The sequence below is a fragment of the Sorex fumeus genome, unplaced genomic scaffold (assembly GCF_029834395.1).
Source record: "Sorex fumeus unplaced genomic scaffold, SorFum_2.1 ptg000053l, whole genome shotgun sequence".
NCBI lineage: Eukaryota > Metazoa > Chordata > Mammalia > Eulipotyphla > Soricidae > Sorex > Sorex fumeus.
Window position 1 is genome coordinate 680,430 of NW_026606110.1, and position 17,334 is coordinate 697,763.

The following is a 17,334-nucleotide window of genomic DNA, read 5'->3' on the forward strand; positions in this document are numbered from 1 at the left end:
AAGTGTGCAGGTGCTTTCCCCACCCCCACCCAGTTTGGGGGCCACACTCAGTGGTGCTCAGGGGGTAACGCGCCTGTCAGTGCTTGGTGGGCCATGTGGGTGCTGGGGATTGAGCCCGGGTCAGCCACACGCAAGGCAAGTGTTCTAACCCCCGTGCTATCTCTCTGGCCCCAAGTGCTTCTTCAGCTTTGAAAGGCTTGGTGGGCAGGGAGGGAGAGGACGTGCTGGGACTTCAGTCCTTGAGGCAAGGCTCAGAAGAGGAAGTAACGTCGGGCAGAAGCTGGACCACCAAGAGGTGGGTGACTCCTCACCAGCACCCCACCCGACAAACCACCGCAAATGACTCTCATGACCTCGATGGTTGGATGCCACGAAACCCCACGCATACCTGCAAGTGCAATGCCAGTGGATGATGAGATCCTCAAAGGGTGGGCACAAACTTGGCATGCAGGAGCCCAGGTTTAATCCCCTGAGCACTGGAGGGAGTGAACCCTCCCCCCAGTTATGAGCCAGAAATAGTTCCTGAGCACCACCAGGTCTACCTCCCCACCCCTAAAAATGAGGTGACTGCAAATCTTGCATCAAAGGGGTTATTCTGAAGTTGAGGAAAGTGATTGGGACCTTTTCCCCAATTTAGCCTACTCGGATCGGGGCTGAGCATCCTCCACCCAGATCCTCCAAATTCCAGTAGGCGGGGGTCACACCCACCAACTGGCCCCCTGGCGCCGTGTAATCCCATCAACGGCCAAGACTCAGAGACTATAAAACCCAGCTCCCGGAAGCGCGCGGCTGCATTGGAGGCCGCACAACATCTTATCATCTCATTCCTACTTTGGACAAACTGGCAGGCTACCGAATGTAACCTGCCCACACGGCAGTCTGGCAAACTCCCCATGGCGTACCCAATATGCCAAATACCAGAACAAAGATGGGTCTCATTCTCCTAACTCTGAAAGTACCTTGAACATGGCACTTTTTAAAAAAATCTCAGGGCTAGGACGAAGGAGACATTACTGGGGCCTGCTCGAGGCAATCGACAAATAACAGGATGGTTGTGATTGATTGAGCCTTAAGCAAAGCCTCCTATGCCGGGAGGTAGCCAAGAAGAAGCCAAGAGCAAGAGTGGGGTGACTTCAAAGACAAGGACCTGATCAACCTCCCAAAGGACACTCAAAAGGAAAAATGTTTAACAATTGGAAAATACCCACCCCAAGTACTCCATTGGCTGGTGCTGCAAGCATTAAGTACACAAAAGTTATATCAGGGAACCGTGTCATATTGTGGGAAAATTTTCACATGTACAAAAGGGTTGATGTTAGTCATTCTTTAGGAATGCACGGATAGTTGATAGTCTGCCCTAAATTTCATCCAACCCAAGATAAACTTATTTTTACAGTTTTCTAATTTCATTTTCTAGGCAAAATCACAAAGTAACCTTTGGCGGGGTCCGGGCTGGGCAGAGCTGGTGTCTGGTTTTGGTTTTGGCTGAATTTATATTCATCTTTGGCCAGTGTTTAAAGTGGGATTTTTCAAGCCTCTTCCCCCTCCCTATATCAAGCATTCTCCCATAATAAGGGCTTCTGTGATTATTGATTAATGGTTGCTAATTTGTTTCCCCACCTTCCTTTGTGGAAATGGGATTGGACAAACTCCTCGAGCTGAGGAGGAGAATGGAATGAACTTCCTTTCCTCTGAAATAGGGAGTCGGACAAATGGCTCCAAGACACCCAGCGTTGCTGGAAGGGAACCTGCAGAGTATCTCTGTACCCCTTAACCCCAGGTCCAGCAGGCTGGTTCACCACCACCTCCCTCCCCCAGCCGCCATGCTCCCTCTCTACCCTGAAGGGTCCAAACCTCAGCCAACAGAGCAGGAGAGAGGCTGTTGGCCCCTGTGACCCTATGTGGGAGACTAGATTTCAGCAGCCTCCTCTAGGGGCCAGAGAGATTGTTCAATGGGCTGTACATAGATTTTGCATGGGGGAAGCCTAGGTTCTTTTTTTTTCCTTGAATTTTTATTAGTGAAACACCATGAGGTACAGTTGTAGATTTACAAATTTTTGTGCTTGGGTTTCAGTTATACAATGATCGAGTACCCATCCCTCCACCAGTGCCCATTCTCCACCATCACTGATCCCAATATCCCTCCCACCCCCCACCCCCCATCCCACCCTACTTCTGTGGCAGGGAATTCCCTTTTGTTATCTCTCTCCTTTTGAGTGCTGTGGTTTGCGAAAGAGACATTGAATGGCAATCTTGTTCAGTCTATAGTCTACTCTCATCACGCATCTCCCATCCTGAGAGGAACCTCCCAACACCCTTTCTTTGGTGCTCCCTTCTCTATCTGAGCTGCCTTTTCTCCTAGCATGTGTGGCTGGCCCCAAAGCCATGGAGTAATCCTCCTGGTACTTATCTCGGCTATTCTTGGGTGTTAGTCTCCTATTTTGTGACTTTATGTTCCCCAGATGAATGCAATCTTTCTATGTCATGGGGGAAGCCTAGGTTCTATCCCCATCACCACACTATCCAGAGCACTGAACCAGGAGTGACCCTTTATCTGTAAGGTTCACTTAGGGACCAAATGGCAACCAGCTGATGAAATAGCCACACATTCCCAGAGTCAAAGATCACTGTGCTCCCTCAAGTACTGAAGACAGGTCTATGGACCATCCCAAGTCTGGTACCCCCAGACAACACTCCGTGCTTACTAAGTGTACCACTCCCAACTTAAAAATTTCGTTAGTTTTTACCTGAGGGCAGTGGAGATGAGGGCCAGGAAGATTGCCCTGTAGGTAGTTGGAAGCCTGCCTCATGAGCTGAGGGAGATGACAGCTGGGATAGAGAAGGGATCACAAAGTCAATCATGGTTAGAGGGATTGTTCAGTATGGGAGATGTGTGCTGAAAGTAGATAAAGGACCAAATATGATGGCCTCTCGGTATCTGTATTGCAAACAATAATGCCACAATGTAAAGAGAGAGTAAGAAATAAGGTGCCTGCCACAGAGGCAGGGGGTGGGAAGGGGTGCGGGTGGCGGGAGGGATACTGAGAACATTGGTGGTGGAAAATGTGCACTTGGTGGAGGGATGGGTGTCCAATCATTGTATGACTGAAACTCAATCATGAAAGCTTTGTAACTGTATCTCACAGTGATTCAATTAAAAAGAATTTTAAGTTAAAAAAGGTAAAGGCCCTCCCGTTGATCGTCGATTTGCTCGAGCGGGCCCAGTAACGTCTCCATTGGAGACTTTGTTGTTACTGTGTCTGGCATATCGAATACTCTTGGTAGCTTGCCGGGCTCTCCGAGAGGGGCGGAGGAATCGAACTCGGGTCGGCCATGTTGGCCGCTTGTAAGGCGAACGCCCTACCCACTGTGCTATCGCTCGGATGATGGAAATGAAAAAGAAAATCGCTTAGTCTCTCCTAGGGTGTGACTCTATTCCGGTCTCCTCAGAGGTTCATAGGGTTCGCTGAGGAACACACCCCCAATAAACTTCTTCTATTTCTTCACTTGATTCATCTCTGTCCCACTGTCTTTGCCACTCAGGGTCCCCAGACCTATCGCTAGCACAGAACCAGGAGTAGTTCCTGAGTACCACCAGAAGTGATCCTCAAACAGTTCCAGGGGTGGCCCCCAAACAGAAAACAAACAGATCCCCCTAGGGCAGGTTTTACAGAGAGGTTCATACCCACAGACCTATAAGCTCATCCCAGTGGGTCCAGGGCCATCTTCAGAGCAGATGACGGTCCCTGTCACAGGTCTAGTGTTCATGGGAGGCCTAGGACTTTGGGCGTGCCAGGAGGTGCCCACCTGGATATGAAGTTGCACTGGAATTCTATCTCGCCATATAAGACCGTGGAGAAACAATACAATCTTGATTAAAATTATCTTTTCAAGGGCCAGTAAATTGGACAGCAGATAAGATGCCTGTCTCGCATACAGATAACCCAGGTTCCGGCACTAGGAGAGCCCCCGCCCAGAGAAATCCCCGCCCATGAGTGCAGAGCCAGGAGTAAGCCCTGAGCACCAAAGCAAAAGAACTTTCAAGTCCATGTGTCCATATCCTTCAGCTAGTGATGGTGCATTGTTCCCAGGAGTTCAGTGGGGATGCCACCTGGGCGTCCATCAGCAGAGGCTGGGTAAACGAGTGTGGCAGGTAACTCAGCTGGACATGCAGATAAAGCCTGGACTTTGGCACAGAGAAGATGGAGCTTGAAGGGATTCTGCAAGGGAAGTCAGTTGGGAAGGGAAAGAAAACTACCAGGTCTTGTCCTGGACTCTGAGAAACTACAGCAAAGTGGTAAAGGTAAAGGTAAAGGCCCTCCCATTGATCGTCAATTTGCTCGAGCGGGCCCAGTAACGTCTCCACTGGAGACTTTGTTGTTACTGTGTCTGGCATATCGAATCCTCTCGGTAGCTTGCCGGGCTCTCCGAGAGGGGCGGAGGAATCGAACTCAGGTCGGCCATGTTGGCCGCTTGTAAGGCGAATGCCCTACCCGCTGTGCTATCACTCCAGCAAAGTGAATAACTGGAAAATGACAGCAAAGTCCTGCTGACTGGGTGGCCACTGCCATGGGGTGGCAGGAATGGGCAGAGAGGTCTTAAGGAGTGCACTGGCAAATCCAAGTCACGTGCAGAGGGCTGGAGCCGACCACAGCTGGCATCTGGGCTGTTGCAAATTGGGGTGGTCTCAAAAAACAGGGAAAGGTGATAGATGCACCTCAAGATCCTACCCTCAGCCTCGTTGTGCGGCAGGCAACTCGCTGTTGACTCAGACACCTGCTGGTACATACAGACCAGCCTGAAAGGTTGAGGTGGATCTCAGGTGAGCCCCCAGAAGCAGAGGTGAGGGGCCAAGATGAGCAGGTGGGGGAGGAAGCAGGCAGGGTGGGGAGCAGCTAAGAAGTCTGTGCTCAAGCACGTGTGCAGGAACACTCTGAAGGGACACTAACTGGCCCACTGTCCTCGAGTTCTGACCATTGGGCCCAAGGCACTCAAAACAACCGGCAGAGCAGCCCCAGCAGCCCCAGTGAGAACTGTGGCCACCAGGGGGGGCAGTGTCATAGCAAAAAAGATGAGGGGAGCAGAGGCAAGACCAGTGGGATAAGATGCCGAGTACCCACGTCGGGCACAGTGCCCTGGGAAGGGGTAGCAAGGGGACCCCATTCCGATGACCGATTGTCTGCCCTGATGGTGGGTGATTGGTGACAGACCTAATCACCCCAGGGACTCAGGCAAAGACTCAGAGGGTGTGGCGCTTGTGTGGGCATGAGATCATGGTGGGCATGGCCTCCATGAGTCTCAGGTGGTCTCAGGGCGAGTATGCCCTCCTGGGAGCACAGGAGGGAGGAGCATGGAACTTTAGAGCATCTTCTGCTCAGTAGCCCAGGCTGGACATTCAATGTCTCCTTGACCCCTTGACCAGCCGTACCCCCTCTCTGGAAGGGTCAGCATCATCTCCGTGTTAGAGGACAGCTCCCCCAAAGTTGCGTGCTTCCCAGGGACCACACAGCCACCTGGTGATGGAGCCCCAACACAAAGACAAAGTAACATGCAAAGAATATTCTTCCCACCGGAGCTGTCCAGGTTGCAGCCCCTGGAGGAATAGCCCCTGATGGAAAGTCAGCCTGCTCTTGGTCCAGCTGAAATAAGACTTGTGCTGGCATCCCTTGCAGTTAGACATCCTGTAAACAGTCAGAGCAGGTCTGTGTGAGGCGCCTTGAAAGAAGCGGGGCTTCACCTTCTGCCGCCTTCTTGTGATTGGAAGGCAGTGGTGATGACTGGAGCTCCGGAAGCCACTTTGGGCCATGGAAGCTAATAAAGGCGTTCTGCGCTCTGATCCAGGTTTATTTCCCAGGAGGGAAGATAAACCTTGACGTTACTGAAAGCACTCAGATTTCTGTTGCCAGTTTCTAGCAGCTGGACCACATCCTAATAGAAATGTGGCATTTATGAGTTCTTGTTGAAAGACTTTATTATCTTGAATCAAAGTAAACTGTTCACTTGCCCCCCACCCCCAGGCACCCCGTCCTGGGAAAGCTGTGGGTGCAGCCCTATACTACAAACTTCAGCTCATAAAATCTGGGCACATTGCTTTTCCAGATCAGCAGTTCACATCTGCTCCCTGCAGGCAGCTAGCCATGCTTGAGTCACAGGGCCTGTGTGGTTCCTTGTCCAGAGACCCAAAACTGGTTGTGAAACCCCAGATGCACAGAGTTCTCTGAGACCCTAAATCACTATCACTGCACTCTGGATTTCTGCACCTCTTCTCTCTCGGTATCCAGAACAGGTAGTGGCCCGCTTCTCCCCAGGGAAGGGACGGAATCTAGGCGTATCCTGGCCCCAAGTCCCAAGTGAGGTCTGTGTGCAACACTTGTAGAGAGAAATCTCAGCCACAAAGTTCTGAATTCAGCACAGCCACTTCCTATTCCTCTCTGAGCTCCGGGACTTGGCCAACAGGCACCCCTCAGCGCCAGCAGCTTTCCCCGGCCTGTGTGACTCCCCGCCACCTTCCATCTGTTGCCATCCCTAAGGACATACAGAAGCCCATGTAGAGGGGACAAGGTGGGCTAAGGCCATGGACACGCAAGAGTAGGAGTTCACAGGGGGCTGCGGAGTAGGCCCTGGCCTGGAAAGAGGGGTGACAGGTCCAAAGGCACTGGGAAAATTGTGTGTGAGGCTCCCAGGAAACCACACGACACAATCCCCACCCTCCCAGGCTGTGTCCCCAGCTCCCAACGGGACCTCGTCATTGGTCAGCAGCACCTGCCGGCCTTGCCTGGACCTCCTGGTCACACCTGCCCATGGTCCTCCTAGGAAGACCCTCTGGTGTCAGGAGGGCAGGAAAGACTCATCCTGGCAGGGCCTCGAGCATCAAGGATGGAGGGTCAGGGTGTGAGAGCCACAGGGGTCAGAGGTCACACCCACCTTCAAGTGAAGGACTACACAGACGTGTGGCACATGCAGAAGAAGAGGGGTGGGACACTTTTCAATCTAAGAGAACTGTTCCCTTACCTCAAATTATTCACATGCAGAGTGAGACACTCTGAATGTATTGCGTTAAACACACACGTAAAGTTTTTCTCTTAAAATAAGAGAAGAAAAAAATTCTGCTGGTTGAAGAGTTTAAAGTGTTTCTGTTCAATCAAGAGTCAGACAGAGAAAACTCACAAAAGACTTTCTAGAGGAATGTGCGAGGCACCCTCTGCCTGGGAGACCATTTGATCATCCGTGAGCTTTTGTGAAATGATTCTTTCATGCCTTCAATTAACTCTGCACATGTATGGAGTCCTTCCCCATACTGATGGTAAAGCATATGCGAGCCCTTGTCCTGCATTTCTTTCTTTCTTACTTTTTTTTTGACTTTTGGAGTTACACCCAGTGATGCTCAGGGGTCACTCCTGGCTGTACTTCCTCAGGGACTTTCTCAGGGGCCCATCTGGGATGCTGGAGATCAAACCCAGATTGGCCATGTGCAAAGCAAATACTCTACCCACTGGACTATCGCTTTGCGCCCTTGTGCTTCTTTCAACCCACCGTAGTGCCTTGCTCAAGCCCTCGATTGGAGACTGTGGTGATCTTATTGTCAGTCACAGACTAAACAGCAAGTCCTCTTGGCTCTTCAATGTACTCCATCTGGCTTGGGGGGTCCAGAACCCCAAGGACTTCTGGCGGATGTTGGGATCCCATCGGCCCCATATTGGGGACTAGTCCTGGCTGGTCTGTCAGTCATGGAGGACATAGTATCCTTTGCAGGAATTGGTCTAAGGGGGAGATGAATGAACGGATGGATAGATGGACGGACAGAAAAATGAACGAATATATAAATGGATGGATAGATATGTGGATGGACATATGGACAGATGGATGGGTGGAGGGACGGATGGATGAAAGGATGGATAGATGAATGGATGGGTGGGTAGATACATGGATTTGGATGGATGGATGGATGGATGGATGGATGGATGGATGGATGAATGGATGGATAGATGGATGGATGGCTACATGGATGAACAGATATATGGATCCAGGGATGGACGGATAGATGGATGGGTTGATGGATGGGTAGATGGGTACATGGATGGATGGACAGATACATGGATCAGTGAATATATAGATGGATGGACAGACATATACATGGATGGATGGACAGGTATAAGATAGATACGACTCATTTCAGGTCAAAGAGATTCATTCAATGAAAAGGACAGTCCGTAGAGAATTCTAAAATCCTTTTCCTCCCTGATAAAAGAGAGGTGGGATCTGTTCGTCCCTGCGGGCCCTTCTATCTGTCCCATGTGGATGCTGTTTGAGAACATGCCTGAAACAAACACAGTTGTCTGGGTGTGGCACACAGCCACTCCCCGGCAGCATGATGAAGGTTCAGGAGGCCCCCAGGAGCAACATGTCTAGAAACCAGATTTCTCCTGCCCCCTGGTGTCTGGTCATCGACTGCAGGGCTGACTGCTGCATGGGAGCTGAGTGCCAAGAATAGCTCAGGCTGGGAGCACCCATATGTTCCTTCTGCTGAGCCTGGGGCTCCTGTGACCAAGCCTCCCTGCCACTTATCTGCTGGGGTGCTAGTTGAGTGGGCGGGGGGTTCTCCTGCTGAGTCAATGCAGGCCCTGTGGTCTGTGTTCCCTATGAGCCACTCACATCCAGGAGCCTTTGTAATGTGCCACCAACTCCTGGGTGACACTGGGGCCCAGGGAGTGCCCTCATGCCTTGGGTCAACAGCAGGAAATTGAGAACCCTAACATCCCCCTCCAAATGGACACACACCTGCACATGCACTCACCCACACTCAAGTAACACAGTCACTCTCACACACTCACGATTCATATACATACCTATACATATGCACTTGCACAACTCATAGATATGCACATTCGTCACACACTCACAAACACATAGACACTCACTCATACCCATATATGTCTTACATACAGACATACACACTCTCACACACTCATACTCATGGTCACAAATACACACACTCACTCTCACTATACACAATCACACACATACCTTCATACACTCACACACTCTCATACTCAGCCACACACTCTCTTGTATACAGTGACGCACACTCACATTCATACAATCACACGTGTACTTACACGTTCATTCAGTCACATGCTCTGTGTGCCAGGGTGTGACGACCCCCTCATTCATCCAGGCTGTCCGTAGCTCCCAGCGCCCCCATTTCACCCACTTGCCCAGCCCTGCTCCCCTTTCCATCTCCACTCCGTTCCGTGCTGCCCTTGGCATCTGTGACAATCTTAGGGGACCTTGACCTTAGTGCTCCCCTCTTACCTATTTAATGTACCACCATCTGGTCAACCAGAAACCCTGAGCTGTAGGGAACCCCTTAGGTGAACGCCACTGCTTGCAGGTAGAATTAAGGCCTGGAGGCTGGTCTGTCTGTGAACTAAAGTCAGGCTCTAAGGTGACCACTGTGGTGCAGGGCAGACCACCACCTGAGTCTGGGGCTACCAAGCTCTCGGTCCAGTGAGTACCTGAGGGAGGAGCAAAGTGGGGTCTGCTAAGCAGAAGAGGTTCACTCATAGAACCCTCCACTCCTGCAACAAGGAAAGCAGGAGAAAATCAGGAAGAGGACAGGAGCTCTGGGAAGAGGGAGGCCAGGTCCCAAAGCAGCTCTGGAAGAAGTGTCACAGACACCGTGGCAGCCGCCAAAGCACCCCATTTTCACAGACAGGAAGAGAAGGGAGGGTAATGAGCCTTCTGTCTGAGTGGCCTGACAGGAGTGAGGCCAATGCGGGACAGCAGAGTCACTGCAGAGTGAGCAGAGTCCTTGTCCTGGTGGGCAGGACAGAAACAGCCACACGTGCCCAGGCCCATAGCTTTTCAAAGTCAATACTGGACAACCCCCAGTGAAATGACCCCTTTGGGCAAATTTCCTCCAGGGTGGCTACTAGCTGGGCAGGGGCAGTTTAGGTGCACCACAATTTACCAAGGGAAGCCTGGGGTCCCCGCCCCCCACCAAGTCACCTCCCCCCGCCTCATAGAAGAAAGTGCCCCCACACACCTGGACAGCTTCCACCACATCCTTGAACATGCTGTACCGAATCTCCCATGGACCACTAACCCTGGAACACAGATGGCCGCAGGGGAGCGACAAGTCTCTCTCAGCTTGTTGGGGCTCTCCAAGGAACTGCCGAGGGGGTGGGGGTGGGGCTGAGAAAGGAGGGCTCCATGTCACGGGCTTAAAGAAGCAAGTGCACAACCAGGAATAGGCTGGGAGTCCCTCCCATGGGGCCATCCCAGATGCTTCAGCCTGGACACGAAGCTGACTCCGGGCCCTTCGCATCCTCAGCGTGCTTCCAGTCAGCGTTGGGGACACCAAGAGGAAAACTCTTGGCATAGGAGTCATGGTTCTTCTTGGAAACGAGTCACTGAGCTGCACAGCTCAGGCAACCAGCCTCCAGGGTGTGGGGAGCTGTTCCACTCTTCCGTTCCTGCCCGGCAGCATGAGGGCAGCTGGTGTCAGTGCTCAGCTGTGCACATGGCAGTAGTTTCTGTGGGGGGTCCTGGCAGTCTCAACAAAAGGGCTGGAGGTGGTGAGAATACATTCCCCTTAACTTTAGACTCACCTGTTTCACTCACAACTTGTGGGTGGCAGGTCAAGCGTGTGGGTTCCCATCAAAAACTGGGGAGAAGAAATGAACAGAAGCGTCCTCAAAAAAGAAATACAAATGGCCAAAAGGCACATGAAAAAATGCTCCACATCGCTAATCAGGGAGATGAAAATCAGAACAACAATGAGATATCATCTCACACCACAGAGACTGGCCCACATCCAAAAGAACAAAAGCAACCCGTGCTGGCATGGATGTGGGGGGAAAGGGACACTCTTTCACTGTTGCTGGGAATGCCCACTAGTCCAGCCTTTCTGGAAAACAATGTGGACAGTCCTTCAAAAACTAGAAATTGAGCTTCCATATGATTTTGCAATACCAATTCTGGAAATATATCCCGAGGGCGCAAAAATTCACAGTAGAAATGACATTTGCACCTGTATGTTCATTGCAGCATTGTTCACAATATTGAACAATTGAAACAACCCGAGTGCCCAAGAACAGACAACTGGTTAAAGAAACTGGTACATCTACACAATGGAATACTATGCAGTTGTTAGGAGAGATGAAGTCATGAAATTTGCTTGTAAGTGGGTGGACAAGGAGAGTATCATGCTACATGAAACGAGTCAGAAAGAGAGGGACAGACATAGGAGGACTACTTAACATGAGACTGACACCCAAGGACAAAGGGGCCAGGAATACTGCCCCAGAGTTGGAAACCTGTCTCATGAGCCTGGGGAGGAGGCAGCTTAAATAGAGAAGGGATCACTAAAACAATGATGGTTGGAGGAATCATCCCAGATGGGAGATGGGTGCTGAAAGTAGATAAAGGACCAAACATGACAGCCTCTCAGTATCTGTATTGCAAACAATAATGCCCAAAAATAGAGAGTATGGGGGAAATTTTCTGCCATGGAGGCAGGGGGGAAAGTTGGGAAGAGGGGGGCGCACTGGGGACATTGGTAGTGGAGAATATGCACTGGTGGTCTTTGATCATTGTATGATTGAAATTCAAACATGGAGGCTTGGAACTGTATCTCATGGTGATTCAATAAAAAAAAAAGAGTGTGGGTTCATGGTTCAGAGGGAGAGTGCAGAAAGCTGCCTTGTGTGTGGTCTGTCTCGGTACTGTCCTTAGTATGACACTGCCCAAGAGTGACACACATAACCAGGCAAAGGCCCTGAGCACTGTCCAGTGTGGCTTAGAAATCAAAAAGAAATTGTAAGTGTGGGGTTTTGATCCAAATATCCAACGACAGAAGGGTAGCTAAAGAAGTCGTGGTCCTTACACATAATGGAATACTACACAGACACAAAGAGGGATAAAATCGCAGTTCTCTGCAACATGGATAGAACTGGATGTATCATGTGAAAAGGAGTCAGAGGGAGAACAGATAGCTGGTATTCTTCATCTGCAGTTTAAAGAGCAGTGCAAGAAGGGGGTGGAAGGCATAGGTGTGGGCAAACCCTTGGTCTCAGACTATGCAAACGACAATGCCAAAGAAAGGGGAAGGAGAGAGAGAGGATGGGTGGTAATCTAGGGCATAGGTAAGGGTCCTTGGACACTTTGAATCCAATCAAGCCTGACTTCCTAGCTGGGGATTGGCTACCCCAGGTGAGGGTCGCATCACTAAATGTGGAGGTTGTGAAAAATCCTAGGAATTTAGTGTTGGGCTTTTGGGTTTGTTTGTTTTGAGAATGAAGTCAAGTTTATTGGGTTCAGACCAGGAGTCTGTGGGGTTGACCTCTGTGAGCTTAGTAAAACTCTTAGAATAAGCTTCGAACCAATCACTTTATGACTATCAGTGAATGATTTCAGTATTGACTTTAGACACCTTCACACAAGTATCTTGAGGGCAAGGGGTAGCAAGTGGATAATAATATCAGTTCTGAGATGCACTGTGGTCCCCAATTCCTCATCTGAGCCCCTCTGAAAGTGACAGTGGGATCAGGGATACGCAAGGATTGGGAGCCACAGGATACGTGGCCTTGGCCAAGAGGAGAAAAAGGCCTACAAGGAAGAGCCACCCGCCTCCCGTCACCCCAGAGCTCAGGAGGGTCGTTGGGGGGACCTTGACCTCAGCTTCCCACTCAGAACTGTAGCGACCAGCAAGTCCAGAGGCTACTGACAGACTATGGGTTGAGGCCTTTCTTCAACAAGTGGCTCCACACTGCAGGATTCAAACCAGACTTAAAACAGGCACAGCAGAAGCCATCACAACTTTCTCATCCGGAGCACCAACTGCTGAGTTCTCTGGCAGATCTGAGTGGGGTGGCCTCGCCATTTCTAACCAGGGGAATGTGAAGAGCTTGAGACTCAAGTTCCCAGCTCCCCAGTAGACCCCAGAATCCTCTGGTAAACCTTTCAAAGTCGATGCCACATAAGCTCCTCCCCCTTTCTGGGTCAGCCCACTGTGGAGCTCTCCAGTTTCGTCCTGGAAGCCTCCAGATGATTCTGAAGTGCAGGGCTAAGCCTGCTTCTCTAGCTCCAAAGGACGTGAAGGTCACTTTCTTTTCTATCTCAGATGCAGTCTGCAAACCAACAACTTCATCCTCTCCCAACCCTCTGCCAGAAAACCCAAGACCTTGGTTTCCCCCGGACTACCCACTAAGGAATGCTTATTTTAACAGGATTTCTAAAAATTGTAAGGAACCTTAAAATTTGAAAAGCATCCTGTTTCAAAATGTTCCCCTGGAAAGCTGGTCAGAAGTGGTCTTATACTCTAGAGAATTTTTTGGAACCCAAAATTTTCTACAAAGCCAGTAACAGACACCCGAGACTCCGGACCCCTCATCTAGGCCAATGACATCCCTCAACTAAGCCCTCTGCTTTTCCTCCCGATTCTTTTTTGAGTCAGAATATACAACAAAGATACAAACTTTTATTTTTCTATTATACACGCAAACTTATAACTATTTGTGCCATCGAGGAACACAGAAGTAACTGCGTTATTACCAGGTCATGACCACATAAGACAACCGGTTACTGATGATTTGGGGGCAGCTATTTTCACAGAACACAGCAAAAATTTCCAAATTAGACTTCTCGGACCAGATCTCTACTCTGCGATGAGGGTCAGCACTAATGCTTCCCCACGGCCACCAGGCGCCACCTTCCCCGGGAAAGAGGACGGAGCTTCTGCTGAAGGATCCCAAGCAGCACCTGATTGTCGGGGAGGAGCCTCCCAGATCAGTGTCACTTATCCCGGAGAATGCGTGCTGGGCTCGGAGACGTTCATCACTCCAAAGGTCCGCTCTGAGGTCAGTGCTGGTTCCTATGGTAGGAGAAAGACAGGACCCCCAGCCCCCACAGGGGCACCTCTCCTCCGAGGCAGTCCAGGTGGGAGAGCGGAGTCCAGATGAAGCCGCGGTGGTCACAACTGAGGATTGGTGTCGCTGAGAGACAGGCACACAACACTGGGAGTGGGGATCATCCTCTCTTCTCCTGTGCGCGTGTGGAATGTTCGTAAGAAAGAGCAAGACGCCAAGAGCAATTCAAAAACAGACCCGTACAACTCTATGTCCCGTGAGGCACAAGCGAGAGTGGAGGGAGGATACTGAGGTACTGGTACTGTACAGCAGCCACTGTCCACAGGCACGGGGTCACAAAGGGCCAACCTGCAAAGACAAAGAAGGGCCAGGTAGGCTCTGCCAGGTTCGGACCTGGCTCCCTGAGAAAGTCAATCCAGGCCCAATTTGGGGGGAGACGGATCGGGTGTCCAGTTGGAAGAAGTTGTTACCTCTCAGCCCCCTGCCCACCACTGGACTCCCATCTTCCCACTGAGAGCACCGAAGCATACCTCTCCAGAGTCCAGGCTCTGGAGGTCCTCGGGGACACAGAATATGGGGGGTGGGGGAGGGGTAGAGATGGGAGGGGAGGGAAGGCTTGAGGAACTACTCTGGGGGGAGGAGAAGAGGACAGTGGCCCAGCTCAGCTCCCCAGCCTCGCCCATCCTCCCTTGCCTCAGGAGAGAGCCTGGGGACCCCTGACTGGAGTCTAAAGGCCCCTGCCATGGCTCTGTGAATTCGAAGACAGCAGGAAAAGTGGATATTACAGCCCTCAAAATATGTGGGAATGGGTGTGTGCATTAGTCTCCCCATCGTGAGGACCTCGGGACTGAATTCCAGCCAACAGAATCAACCTTCCACCCAGGACTCAAGATGGGCCTGAACTGAGATCCACTCGGCCACTGGTGTCTTCTCTCCTCCCAGAGTCCAACGTGGACAGGGCAAGTCCCCAGGGACCCTGTGGCTAGAGGGAGAAGCCCTAGAGCGGAGGGAGGAGACCTGCAGGAGGAAAGGCAGCGGGAAGGAGGAGGACTGAGGTGGGGTTGTTTCCCCTGGGCTTGGGGAACGGGGGTGGGCAGTATCGTCTGCATTTCCCGCGGCCAGCAGACCCATGGCGGGCATTACCTTTTCCACGGCACCCCTGCGACGGCACTCGGGTGGCATGAGGAGGTGACATGTGAGTGGACAGAGAGTTGACGGTATCCACGGGGCACAACCCGCCTGCCCATCCATCGGGCCAGCGACCAGCGAGATTCCCGACAGACAGGAGCGGGTTGCAAGTCTCAAACAGTGGAGGGCTTTGGGGACCACAGGCGGAGGTCGTTGAGGTTCTCGACGATTGGGAAGCCAACGGGGGCCAAGAGCCACCTAGACAAAACCCAGCGGCCTGTGCGGTCCTGGGAGAAGGCAGATCCATGCGGCAGATGGGCTCAGAGGCAGGCAAAGACTTAAGACCAAGGAGAACGCGGCTTCCCCTTTACTCTGTTCTCCCAGAGGTCTCAGGCACCATCGTGTTCCATGCATGTCCCACAACCGGTCACAGGGCTTAGCACAGGGTCGCCAGAGATGAAGGCCCCTGGGTCCTACAACGCTTAGTGATGGTAGGTGGCTCATGTCCTGTGTCTGGCTTCGATTTGGCACTGGCGACCAGACACTGTGCGTGCCACGGCGGGCAGGCAGGGACACAAAGGCCCTCGAGGAGCCAAGTCTGAGGCCGGGCTGGTCCTCAGAGAGAGGGCGTGTCCACCACGGGGCGTGGGGCACAGGTGGGCAGGAGCTGGCAACGGAGAAAAAGGCAGCAGGCACTCAACAGGCAAGAGAGCAATTCACATCAACGGGGACGCTCGTGTCGGAGCACGAAGGCCACGGGGAAGGCGGCTCCGGGAGAACACGGCTGTGCGTGCCACGTCCTCCGGAGTGAGGTCACAGTGCAAGAACGGTCAAGGGCTCGAAACGGCGGCCGCCGAGCACAGCCGGCTGGCCACGGGCACAGCAGCAGCAGCAGCAGCGGGAGGTAGCAGCACGGCTCGGGCGGGCCATCAGTTGGCGGCCCGGGGCCCGGGCTGGGGCGGGGGCTCGGCGGGCGGCTTGGCGGGGTCCCGCTCGCCGCCCTCCTTGGCCTTCGCCTTCGCCTCCTTCTCCGCCTCGCCCCGCAGGTAGTAGCGCAGGGGGTCGGGCCAGAGCTCCTCGTTGATGATCTCCACGATGCTGTCGGCCTCGACGGGGCTGTGCTGGGCGAACCAGCCCAGGAAGCTCGGGCCGGGGCCGCCGGGGCCGTCGGGGCCGCCGCCCTGCAGCAGGGCCTGCGGGTCGTGGCCCGGCAGCCAGCGGATGGGCGTGCTGCGGGAGACCACGCGGCCCGCGGGCCCGCACCCGTACTCCTTGACCAGCACGCGGTTCTGGAAGAAGGGGTTGCGGCCGAAGCGCAGCGTGATGCGGTAGCCCAGGCGCGCCAGGCCCAGCTCCTCCACCTCCAGGCTGCGCAGGTGGCCCAGCAGCTCGCGGTCGCGGCGGCCCAGCAGGGCGGCCAGGCGCGGGTGGCTCTGCAGCGCCTGGGCCCAGAAGCCCGGGACGGCGCGGATGAGGCGCTCGCGGCGCTCCAGGTGCTGCAGCCGCAGCCGCCCGAACTTGCGCGCCAGGCGCAGGTAGGCGCGCTCGGCCTGCGCGCCCGCCGCCTCCAGCCGCCGCTGCGCCGCCTCCAGCGCGCTCACGTCGCGGGGCGCGGGCGCGGGCGCGGGTGTGGGCGCGGGTGCGGGCGCGGGTCCGGGCGCGGGGGCCTCGGCCGGCCGCCCCTCAGCGCCGCCGCGTCGGGGCTTGGCCGCCTCAGGCGCCTTCCGGCCGCCCCCGCGGGGCCCGTTCCTCAGCCCGACGGGCTCGGCCGCCAGGCGCGGGGCCGGGGCCTTGGCCGTGGCCGTGGCCGGGCCGGGCCGGGCGCCCCCGGGGCCGCCCCCGACGGCCGCGCCGTCCGCGCACGCGGGGCCCTGAGAGGCGGCGGCGGCGGCGTCGTCGGTGGCGGCGTCGGGGGCGGCCGGCGCCGGGCGGCCGCGGCCTCGGTGGCGCCCCTTGCCCCGGCCCTTGGCGCGGGCCGACTTCCGACCCCGACTCCGGCCGCTCATGGTCGGGGCGGCGGCGGCGGCGGCGGCGGACGCGGCTTCACGGCCGCCTCGTCGTCGCCGGCCGAGCGGCAGCGGCGACGCGCCCGCCCGCCCGCCCGCACTCACGTTGCGCTCCTCGCCGCGAGGCCGCCTCGCCCCTAGCGACCGCTGACGCCGGCGGGGCGGCGCGCGAGGAGGCAGGCGCGCGCTGATTGGCTGGGCCGCCGCGGCTGCGCGCCAGTCACCTGCGCGCGCTGCCCTCGCCCCGCCCCCTCCCCAGCTCCAGCCCCGCCCACTTCCTTCCCCTCCTCCAGCCCCGCCCCCCAGCTCCAGCCACGCCCACTCCTGCCCCG

General features: G+C 54.2%; 1 protein-coding gene across 1 annotated transcript; it reads right to left on the reverse strand.

Moving 5' to 3' along the window:
* Positions 1-15,925: 15,925 nt before the first annotated feature.
* TSPYL5 (TSPY like 5) lies at positions 15,926-17,002 on the reverse strand. The gene has a single exon (XM_056124943.1). It carries the CDS (start codon positions 17,000-17,002, stop codon positions 15,926-15,928), a length of 1,077 nt encoding a protein of 358 aa, XP_055980918.1.
* Between the last annotated feature and the right edge of the window lie 332 nt (positions 17,003-17,334).

Bases quoted from the DNA above. Each gene is read 5' to 3' on its own strand.
- TSPYL5 (XM_056124943.1), bottom strand. From the start codon at position 17,002: ATGAGCGGCCGGAGTCGGGGTCGGAAGTCGGCCCGCGCCAAGGGCCGG.